Below are 12027 nucleotides of genomic sequence, written 5' to 3'. Positions count from 1 at the left end.
GATAAAAGTTTCAAATATGGTCTATACTTAAATAAATATACAATTGCTTTTTATATTTTGCTTATTGTATGAACAAGGCCACTAAAACTTTAGTCTAAAGTGTACCCCCACCCCACCCCACATATTTTAGGCACTCAGGAATCTTTTATCAAGAAAAAGAAGAGCTGGAGAGGTAGGGCTGCTTTGGAAGCTTGAAGATTAATTTTACATGTATTAATCAAATGTACTTATGTGACATGTTGACACATTTTCACCTTTTTTATTATCTTTCCGTCAACAACTAAGGACTGTGCAGGTATGTGGAATATAGCAATTATTTTAGTAATATATTTGTTATTTATTTTTCTTATTTAGGGCCAAACCATGCTGACCAGGGCCAAGTAAAGATAATAGACATAGAAGTTGTGTTTTTTTATTCTTTGAAGCAGCAAATTTGGACCAATCTAGATCTTAATTAGGAAGCATGGATTTATCTATTGTTTTATTGAGCTGTATAGCTGTAAGGAAAAGAGGCTGCACCAACAAATACCAAATAGAGTTTATTTTTGACAACCAACTTAGACTCAAATTAGATACTCGCATGAAAACACTATCAAGTAATTTCTATTATCACTAGGGTAAACATGCCTAGACAAGAAAAGTTTATCCTTATCTTATGAAGATTTTTATTGAATCATGTTTAGCAGCAATGATGAGATCTACCTTTACTTCTCTAGGCCTCCAGAATGACCTTGATAAGATCAAGATTAAATGCAAGGATACTTATAAATTAGCACAGGATAATATTGATGGTGAGTGAAATCTTAAAGTGATCTGAAAAATTAACTCAATCAAATGAATATCTAATATTCATCACAATATTTACAGACCTTAAAAACCAGCTGGATGATCTATTTAAACAACTTGGAACATCCACTAGTCCAGCCAAGGATGGTATGTGGAAAATTATATTAATGGACATGCAAATTCATACAGAAATACAGTGGCTCCAAAAAACATTTGGACACTCGAGCCACACTTAAAAAATGTACATATGTCATTTTATTAGATAACATATCAAAAAGAAAGACAGCATACTTTTTTTAAGCCAACATTTCACAAAATATTTTTGGTTTTATATAATAAAACAATATGTTCAAAATTAAGACAACATTTATTTGGACAATTAATGGAACATATCCATAGTTAATGTGATGAACCACACATGTGGTTACTCTGCTAGCACACCAAGGTTAACTAGACGGTAACTGACTTTATAAGTAAAATGACATTGAGACCAGTTGGTTAAAAGTAAATGAAAATAAAAAAATAGTAAGAAAAGTTAAATTAGTTCTGAAAAAAGTTCTGGCATCATTTGTTTGCAGATACCACTTGCTTTGATATTTGTTACCTAATATTATGACATTCATACATTTTTAAATGTGTGGCTTAAGTATCCAAATACTTTTTGGGGCCTTTTTAGATTTAGTTAATAGAAACCATGTTGCTAGTGATGTAGGCTTTATGTACATCTGTCATCTGCCAAGTCTGGTCTTTTTGTAAAGTATTGTTAAGTATTTGCAAACAGACATAATCCATGCTGATTCAAACAGATTTTTTATATTACCAATGGTTGACAGTTTCTATCATACCCTTGTGTGATTTACCGTTGTGTTCCATCCATGCAGTGTTAGACATTTTTCAGAAGATCATTGACCTAAAGGAGCTGGAAGTTAAAGTATACACTGAGAAAGACAGCACAAAGATCACAAGTGTGTTCCAACACTCTTCTTATTAACTTGAAAGCCTTCTGTAAATATTCTGTGTATATTCATTGTTTGCTATTTAAAATTCAACAGGGCTGGAAAAGCACCAGAAGGATGTAGAAAAAGATCTAGAGGAAATGAAGACACAATTAAAAAGAAATGTTGACATTTTCAAGCATGCAGGTTAGTGATAAACCCCTGTGCATGGAGCAATACCACAATTACACTGAATTTTTAATTGCTCAATTCTTGACCAGAGCATCAGTTTTAAGGTCATGCACAGTAGTTTCATTCTGTAACACTTCTGCCCAGCATACTGCCTCACTCCTCTTAATGTAATATTCCAGGTTCAATACAAGTTAAGCTCAATCAAAAGCATTTGTGGCATAATGTTGATTACCACAAATATCTGGGTTACAATAAGGCACACTGTAAAAAAGGACGTAAAAAATGCATGTCAGCACAGGGTCCGTGTACTTTTGCGTCCATTCTTTTTTACTTTTTAAACCCAAAAATGGAAAAACGAAAAATGCAGTTTTTTCAGAATGAATTCACAGATGAATAAAATAAGCAGATACAAACTCATTTTCTGTTGACTATTTCATTTTCTGTTTAAAAAGGAATAAAGAGAGAGGGGGAAATTGCTCAATTTTCGTATTTCTTTCATTGTTTGGAAAATTTATTTATGGCATGAATATTTGATATGCACATGTGAACGCACTGAAACGCCCCTTTTATCTGATTGGTGAACCAGCCCCGTCTTTAGTACTGCCTTAATTATATCAGCCAGAATTAGTTGAGAGTTGGGGTTGCTCTGCAAGTTTGTTGGTCTATTACATATTATTATTATTTTTAATAACATTGTATGATTTTGTAGTACCTGTGTATTCGTGTCCCATTGATAAATGTAATTAAAAAAAGAGTTCTGAGTGGCCATAAAATTCTAATAGCTAAGACACGGCATGTAAAATCAGGACTGTCCCTGTTATTGGGACGTCTATTCACCCTATCTCCATATGTGCAATGTTAATTTCTGCAAGCCGTAGATTGCTGATAGAGTGTGCTGCTGACATTATTTCCTCAGCCTGGATGAACATTTAGTAAATATATGATTAAATGTCAAAAATAAATTAATCAGCCACAATATTAAAACCACCTGCCTAGTATTGTGTAGGTCCCCCTCGTGCTGCCAAGACAGTGCCAACCCCCATCTCAGAATAGCATTCTGAGATGCTAATCTTCTCACCACAATTGTACAGAGCGATTATCTGAGTTACCATAGACTTTGTCAGTTTGAACCAGTCTGTCCATTCTCTGTTGACCTCTCTCATCAACAAGGCATTTCCATCCACAGAACTGCTTCTCACTGGATGTTTTTTGTTTTTGGCACCATACGGAGTAAATTCTAGAGACTGTTGTGTGTGAAAATCCCAGGAGATCAGCAGTTACAGAAATACTCATTGGGGAATGAATGTTAAATTATACAGTATTTTCTCTGTAAAAAATACATTTATTTTTTACAGTGTACAATGGAAGTGAATGGGGCCAATTTGTAAACTTTAAAATAATCACTCATTTTCAAAAGTATAGCCACAAGTCAGTATATAAACAATGTGCGTTAACGTGATTTTAGTGTGATAAAATTGTAAAGTTATAGCTAATTTTACAATTTAGTTGCCATGACGATGTAATTTCAATAAACTCTAAAACGACTGTAAAAATTACGATTTAAACAACTTTACAGCTCAAATAAAACCCTCCAAAAATGGGCCTCATTCACTTCTATTGTAAGTGCCACATCGTAGCCTCGATTTTTGCTTCTTTTTTTTTTTTTTAAAGAAAAGGAGGGACGAGTCTAAATAATTTTTTGTGATAATCAACATTATGTCACAAATGCTGTAGATTGAGCTTAACTTGTATTGAACCCGGAATATTCTTTTAAAAGTACAGTTCACACAAAAATTTAAATTCTGTCATTGTTTACTCAATGTATGATTTTTACCTCATGTATGACTTTCTTTCTTCAGTAGAACACGGAATGAGACGTAAGGCAAAATGTTAAGGACTGACAGCCTCAGTCACCATTCAGTCATTGTATGAAAAAAAAAAGATGCAATCAAAGTGAATGGTGACTGAGGTTGTTAGTCCTTAGCATTCTGCATAACATGTCTTTTTTTTTTCCACAGAGGAAGGAAAAGTCATTCAGGTTTGGAATGACATGAGGGTGACTAAATAATAGCAGAATTTTTGTCACTTTACAATAATTGTTCTTTTTTGATGTAGGATCAGAGATAGCTCAGGCTTTGGAAAGCAACAAGGCAACATCATCCCCTCTAACTGGTATGTATGTGACAAAGTAAGGCTTGCAAGGATTTTCCAATTTTGATTTATATGATTGTAGCAGTTAAAGGATGGGCAAGGAGGAGGCGGGAACCGGCTGAACAGTCAGCATAAAGTTTAATGAGAAACTCAACATAAAACAAACAAAAACAAACACACGCACATGCAGCGTGGCCAAGTGTGTCTCTCTCTCTCCCCAACTGGCATGTCCGGCCTCCCTGTATCTCGCTCTCCCGCTGATCATCTGATTCAGCGCCGCTCGTGCACCCACACGGCCCGGGCCATGCCCTCCACCTCGTTACACTCCTCCCCAGCCTGATTCAGGCAGATGGCAGTGAGCCCTCCGACCCCTGGCGGATGGAACTGCTCCTCCCCTTCTTGCCGGACAGCAGCAGTTCCTCCGGCTCTTGGCGGCCGGTAGCCCAACACTGCCCAACTGTGTTTATCAATGAATATACAATAATTAATAATGTATTCATGTTACAGCACGTGTTGTCTATTTATTTGTATCTATTCTACAGATTTAAAGAACTACCTGGAATTCAAGATAAAACAACCAGGGGAACAAGGTGGCATATTAAACGAGGGTGAGTTTGATGTGAATGAGAGCAGTGCAGCTTTTAGAAGTGCATGAGAAAGACATTTTCTGATTGAGGATAATTGGGCCATTGTGGCGTTTCAATATAACTTTGTATAGTCAAAGTCATTGTGCAATAAAAGACAATAAAAGAATATTTGGTATTTGTTTTAGTGTTACAGATTGTTGCATTGCAAATTAAAGCAATGGAAATATTGGCACATGAATCTGATAAATATACGACACAAGCACAGATTGAAGGTGAGTGTTTATTCTTTTATGTTCACAAAAAATATTCAGACCAGGAGACTGAAACACAGTCCCCCAATGTAGCTGTAAAGTTGGGATAATGTCATATGTGTGTTATAATTTTTTCTCTTTTTCACTTATCAGTGATACAAATGTGATATGTGTTTGACAGGAACTACATCCAGACTTGAGCACAAAAATAGTGTCCTATCAAATCTAAAAGAGGAGAGGGAACAGGCAAGAGTAGGCATAGAAAAAATCAGTATGTTTAAGTTTATCACTATTCTCATCATCTCATAATTTTTTTGCAACAGTGTCTTTAATTCTAGCTCCACTCTGAATAGCATTTCTCTTGTTACACTTGTTATGTGACAAATAAGAGGCACCCGATAACTGCAGCATAGCCTTTTCACTTCCTATTTTGAATTCACAGATAAACAAATCACAGCAACAGAGAAAGAAATAATGGACCTGAATGCAATATTATCAGCTCTTAAACAAACACTTGTCCAACTTAATGGTACTGGAATAAGTCTAATATTTACTTATTAGTAATTCTAAATTTTTTATTTAAATGTGTGAATACATCCTTCATCTTGTCACTAATTGGTATCTTGCAGGACAGACGAAAGAATATGATATGAAAAGTAAGGAAATAATGTCCAAAATTGACAAATTGAAGGGAAAAGATGAGCTGAGTAAGTTTCTTGCTTTTAACAAATATCTAATGAATATTGTTACTAATCTAAAACAAACTAAACAAAAACAAGGCTATTTTTGCATCTTCAGTATTATAGATGTATTATAATTTTTTTGTACTTTTAGTTTCTAGAATTCTTAGACTCCAGTTTGAATTTATAGAGGCATTAACTACTGCAAATGCACAAATTAAAGCGCTTGAATTTCAAATAACTGGTGAGTATGGTTTTTAATTACAGCTTTTTTTTTTTTTTTTATAATAACTTTCTTAACCAGGCTTTAATGAGAAGCTTGATTAGAAATGTGATGTTTATGTGATTTTGGGTTATACCTTCTCAGATCTCCAGAAACAACTTGAAAAGGAGCTGGAAAGGAGTTCTTATCTGCAGGCGAACAACAGATGTAAGAGAAACAAATCTTCATAAATGGCCTCCAACTATAGCAAATGTCCATGCTGATATAATTAAATACCTATAGGCACTTTAAATTTTCTGATATGTCACCATCAAACAAATTGAGTATTACCAATGTGCTTTTGAGGTGTATCATAAGTTTCAAAAATTTAGCCTACTGACTTTTTCTGCTATAAAGGTCAATGACAAAACATGTATTTTGCACTGTTCCTTAGTAGCATTGATCTAAAATAAAGATTCCTGTAATTATATTATAAAAGGTAAAAACAAAAATAATAATAATTTATGTAAGATATTCCTGGAATTCTTGCTATAAAAAGCAATGTAAAAACAGGACAAACATTATCTCAGTAACTGCAGTAAGTCATGGCAGTTGACATTTGCCCTGTCCACCCAACTGAAACATACAGGAAGCATTTCTTTCTCAACTCAACTTTTATTTATAGAGCACTTTCAAAATGTAGTGGTGGTGGCGTAGTGGGCTAAAGCACATAACTGGTAATCAGAAGGTTGTTGGTTTGATCCCCACAGCCACCACCATTGTGTCCTTGAGCAAGGCACTTAACTCCAGGTTGCCCTGGGGGTGTTGTCCCTGTAATAAATGCACTGTAAGTTGCTTTGGATAAAAGCGTCTGCCAAATGCATAAATGTAAATGTAAAACCACAAGAATGGACCAAAGTGCTGTACAGAGATTCCCATTTAAACATCAAACACAATACATACCATGACAACTAAAATACTTATACAAAGACATACAAATAAAAACCTTGGAAATAAAAGCAGTTTCAAAGATACAAATTTGCCTTGTACACCATAATAAATACCACTCGCAAAGGCCAAAGCAAATAAATAAGACTTTAGGCCAGTTTCTCTCAAATACAGTTCTCTGAGTTAGTTACAAGAGTGTCAGATGCTGAGAAACAAATCGATTATTTGGAGTCCTCAGAGAGGGAATTAACCGCTAATCCGCCCCTGACCAAAGTTGGTCTGGAACGTATTCTTGAAAAGCTTTAAGATCTTGAGAATAGAAGCCGCAGGAATAACGTCAGAATTGTTGTAATTCCTGAGCACGAGGAGGGCAGAGATATGGTGAAATTCCTAGACGAGCTCTTCCCGAGTCTGCTCGACATAACAGGCCACAAGCTGGAAATCGAGCGAGCTCACAGAGTCCCTGCTTGGAGATCAGTTGAGGGAGATAGGCCCCAATCGATTCTGGCCAAATTTCTGAGGTCATCCGATAAAGATCTCGTGTTGCGTCAGGCGAGGAGCAAAGGGAAGATTTCTTGGAAGAAACATAATATTTTCTTGTTCCCAGACTTTGCGAGTTCGACAAGAGAGAAACACGATCAGTTCAAGGAATGTAAGAAACTCTTACAACAGTGAAAGATCACTTTTGCTCTAACGTTTCTGGCCAAATTGAGAATAGAAACGAAGAACGGTCGCAAAGTATTTACATGTCCCAATCAGGCAATGTCTTTTATTGAATCAATGGGTGAGTAAACCATTGGATGTTTCTCATATGAATGGGTCTGACTCGCTGTACTAACTCTGACTTTTGAGGAAGCTGGGCGTCATTTTGGTTTCTTTTTGCGTTGGCTCCGCCTAGCGGCTGGAGCTTGTTTTGTGAATAACACTTTCCTTAAAGAAGCTTATGCATTGACGGAAGATTACTTTTGCAAGGAAGTTCCCGGCCAGTTGGACACTACGGATGACCGCAAAATATCTACATGCTCACACAAAGGATGTCTTTTATAAAGTTGACGGATTGAGTAAGTCATGGTATATACTTTTATGTGGCCTCCAAGTGAATTGACTTGACCATCCGGGGAACCGGGATGTCGGTTTTGTTTCTTTGTTTCTTTCTTTTTGTGTTGACTCTGCATTGTGGCTGGAGCTTGTGCTGTTTATGGGACACTGGAATGATTACGTCATCCGCTGAACTCATAATAGCTGGCTCACTGAACATTTGTTTGTCTATCCGTGAAACTGAATGGTTTTATATCAGCTGAAATTTGTTTTGTGGAGGATCACACCTTTAAAACAGTTCTGTGAATTAATCTACATGTTCTGTGTTCATTCTTCCTTTTGGCTGGGGGTTATTTTACAAAGTATTTTCTGTTATGTGATTTTGTGAGGCAAAATTGAGCAATCCGATGGCAAAGTTGTCATGGGGGCTCGTGGGTGTTCATGGACCTTTTGAGTTTGCGCTCTTGTGCGCAGGGTTAATGCGCACGTTTTTCTTTTTTCTGTTTGTTTTGTTCGGGGGGAAGTTCGGGGATTGATTGTTTCACTAATGGGGAATGTGGTCTGAATAATTTTGTTATTGACACACAGTTTATTTATTTTTATTATATCAATATGTCAGTTGTTAATATGAGTGTACTATCTCTCTCCACATGGAATGTAAATGAGTTGGGGCACCCCATAAAAAGAAGGAAGGTTATTACTTTTCTTAAACGTAAGAAATATGATATAGTGTTTCTTCAAGAAACACATCTTTCCCCGCAGGAAGCGGAAAAATGTGGGAAGATATGGGGTGGACATGTTTAAGAGCAAGGGAGTCATTATATTGGTAAATAAACATCTACAATTCAAATGTCTCAAACAGATTAAAGATAAATTAGGAAGAGTCATTATTGTTTTAGCTGAAATTCAGGGGCAAAGGTTGATTTTGGCTAATATTATGCGCCTAACACTGATCAGGGCTTTTTTATAGATCTTGAAGGGATGTTGCAAGTCGCTGGCACCCCTCATGATATAATATTGGGAGGAGACTTTAATCTTTTGATGGATTCAGTCCTTGATCACAGTGAAGTGTGTAAACCCCCTAGAGCAACATTGACACTTCACAGGATGTGTAAAAATCTTGGTCTTACAGATATTTGGAGACTTTTGAACCCATCTGGTAGAGATTATACATTTTTTTCATCAGTCCATAAGAATTATTCTAGAATAGATTTATTTTTTTTTTATATCCAAGTCCCTCATTTCATCTGTTGTGGATTGCTCAATTGGAAATATCTTAGTCTAAGATTATACCCTGGTGTGTTTAGAGGTGGTGCCCCATATAAAAAGAAATCATATAGTTGGCACCTTAATGTGTCCCTTTTGCAAAATCCTGAATTCCAACTAATGTTAAAGACTGAAATCAATGTTTATATGGAGACCAGTAGGTCCTCAGTATCCACTGTGGGCGTGGCTTGGGAGGCACTTAAGGTGGTTCTTAGGGGTCGGATCATACAGTATGCCTCATTCATCAAAAAATCCAAAGCACGAGAACTCGTGGAGTTGGAAGGAAATATTAAAAATGCAGAGGCAGAGCTGAAACGCTGTATGTCATCCGATGGCCTCAGAGAATTGACTTGATTGAAATACAGATATAATACTATTTTGTCGCATAAAGTGGAGTTTTGGTTATTCAGGGCAAGACAGTCATACTTTGAGTCGGGTGACAAAGCAGGAAAACGTTTGGCTAGATATATAATGCAAAGAGAGTCTTTTTCTACCATTCCCTCAGTGAAATCTGCTGGTGGTGAAATATTTACCACGGCCATTGATATTAATAATGCTTTTAAAGAATTCTACTTTGATCTCTATAGTTCCATGTCTTCGTCTACTGATGAAGATATTCAAAACTTTGTGGAACCATTAGATCTCCCTAAACTGATGACTGAGCAAAACAATTCTCTTGATTCTGAGATAACCTTGGAGGAGCTTGGCGAGGTTATTAAGGCCTTACCTACAGGCAAGTCTCCGGGGCCTGACGGTTTTACTGCTGAGTTTTTCAAATCTTATGCTACAGAACTGGCTCCACTTTTGCTAGAAGTTTATACTGAATCATTAAAGAATGGAAAGCTTCCGTCAACCATGACACAAGTCCGGATCAGTCTGATTCTTAAAAAGGACAAAGATCCAAGCGAGTGTAAAAGTTACCGTCCAATTTCCCTGATCCAGTTAGATGTAAAAAAAAATTTCAAAAATTCTGGCTAATCGATTAAGTAAAGTTATGAAATCTCTTATACATATAGATCAGGTGGGGTGCTGCAGCTCTTCTGATAACATTAGGTGTCTCATCAATATCATGTGGTCAGTAGCGAATGAATAATCTCTGGTCGCTGCCATCTCACTTGACGCCGAAAAGGCATTTGAGATGGTAGAATGGGATTATCTTTTTATGGTTTTGGAAATATATGGGTCCGGGAGTACGTTTATTGGATGGATTAAGTTATTTTATAGACACCTAGTAGTGGCAGTACAAACAAATGGATTAATTTTAGATTATTTTACTTTGAATAGGGGCACCTGGCAGGGTTGCCCTCTTTCCCCATTATTGTTCTGTCTTGCCCTGGAACCATTAGCAACAGCGATAAGAAAGGAGGAGGATTTTCCAGGGGTGGTGGCGGGAGGTATGGTGCATAAACTCTTGCTTTACGCAGATGATATTTTATTATTTGTCTCTGACCCCAGTAGATCTATGCTTTGCCTCCACAGAATTATTCATTCCTTTTCTAAGTTTTCAGGATATAGAGTCAATTGGTCTAAATCCGAAGCTTTGGCTCTGACAGTGTACTGCCCAGAAACGCTTTCCAGCTGGGTGCTTTCCAGTGGCCCAAACAGGGCATTAAGTATTTGGGTATTTTATTTCCAGCAAATTTGTGTGATTTAGTTAGAGTTAATTTTTACCCCTTAATAAAACGGTTTTCGAGCGATGTGGGCAGGTGGGCTTCATTACATTTATCTATGATTGTGAAGGTTAATGTTATTAAAATGAATTGTATTCCAAAATTCAATTACTTACTGCAGTCTTTCCCTGTAGATGTCCCCATCTCTTATTTCAAGCAATTTGATAGCATAGCAAAGTCTTTCATTTGGAATGGTAAGTGTCCCAAATTACATTTCAATAAGTTACATAGGCCAATTGACAAAGGTGGGCTAGGCCTACCCAAGATTTTATTTTATTATTATGCATTCGGTCTCAGACATTTGGCTCATTGGTCGCTTCCACCTGAGAGAGCCCCTCCCTGGTTCTGTATAGAACAGGAAGTTCTTGCCCCTATTCCTGCCACTGCAGAGCCTTTCTATCAAATTAATCAGAGAAGCTAAGTTACATCCCATTATCTCACACTTGAACTCGGTATGAACAAAGGTGTCCAGACCATTTTTTTAAATGTTGCCTCAAGCATATGGCTGAACCCCAAACTATGCATCAACAAGTCCCCTTTTTGCTGGTCAGAGTGGATTGGGAGGGGGGTTACTACACTTGGTGACCTATATGAGAATGGAGTGTTCCTTTCAAAATTTGGTTAAACTTTTTGGGATTCCTAGATCTCAGTTCTATAAGTATTTACAGCTGCACCACCTGCTCTGTACTATTTTTGTGAATGATTTACACCCTCCTAAATCGGCAGATACTCTGGGAGTGGTGATTACTGCTTTTGGAAAAGGTCATGAGGCATCGGTGTATTACTTCCTACTAATTCAGAGTCTGGGAGTTGGAACTTCAACTTCTCTTAAGAGATTATGGGAGAAAGATCTAAATTTGATATTGGAGGAGGGACAGTGGGCTGGGATTCTAAAAAATGTCAAATCTGCATCCAGAGACGCAAGGGTTCGCCTCATGCAATTTAAGATTTTACATAGAGTCTATTGGACCCCCTCTAGATTGCATAGGCTTGGTCTTAAAGACACACCCACCTGCTGGCGATGTCAATCAGAAGATGGAGACACAAACCATGTCTTTTGGGAATGTGTTAAGATGCAAGAATTTTGGATGAGGATTCAGAGTTTTATGTGCAAGGTTTTGGCCTCTCAAGTTTTATTTTGCCCCAGACTCTGTATCTTGGGAGATGGGGCAGTCATTAATTTGGAGAGTAACTAGTGTTATGATCGCCAGACAGATCACTTTGAGGAGTTGGAAGTCGGATGGAGCACCCCCGTTTCAGGAGTGATGTTCAGAGGTGGCCAGAGTGGCAGCTCTTGAGGAGGGGGTATCCAGAAGACTGG

At 37.1% G+C, this 12027-nt stretch overlaps 1 protein-coding gene across 3 annotated transcripts in view; it reads left to right on the top strand.

Annotated features, from left to right (window-relative positions):
• The first annotated feature begins 624 nt into the window (after positions 1–624).
• The window catches only part of si:ch211-14a17.10 (putative leucine-rich repeat-containing protein DDB_G0290503), a 31097-nt gene continuing 19694 nt past the window's right edge, over positions 625–12027 (top strand). For 2 of the 3 annotated variants that reach the window (XM_051700248.1, XM_051700246.1), the window contains exons 1-12: positions 634–791; positions 868–933; positions 1668–1751; positions 1839–1928; positions 4029–4085; positions 4607–4672; positions 4837–4923; positions 5084–5173; positions 5345–5431; positions 5532–5609; positions 5737–5826; positions 5950–6012. In XM_051700248.1, the coding sequence (XP_051556208.1) occupies positions 656–791; positions 868–933; positions 1668–1751; positions 1839–1928; positions 4029–4085; positions 4607–4672; positions 4837–4923; positions 5084–5173; positions 5345–5431; positions 5532–5609; positions 5737–5826; positions 5950–6012 (994 nt within the window). In that variant the 5' untranslated portion in view covers positions 634–655. Of the gene's footprint in view, positions 792–867; positions 934–1667; positions 1752–1838; positions 1929–4028; positions 4086–4606; positions 4673–4836; positions 4924–5083; positions 5174–5344; positions 5432–5531; positions 5610–5736; positions 5827–5949; positions 6013–12027 lie in introns of all 3 variants that reach the window. The other variant, XR_007897471.1, reaches the window with a different exon arrangement.

This window comes from Myxocyprinus asiaticus, chromosome 6 (genome assembly GCF_019703515.2).
Source record: "Myxocyprinus asiaticus isolate MX2 ecotype Aquarium Trade chromosome 6, UBuf_Myxa_2, whole genome shotgun sequence".
Classification (NCBI taxonomy): Eukaryota; Metazoa; Chordata; class Actinopteri; order Cypriniformes; family Catostomidae; genus Myxocyprinus; species Myxocyprinus asiaticus.
Note: the sequence above shows the minus strand (reverse complement) of the source record. Positions and strands in the feature narration are given on the sequence as shown.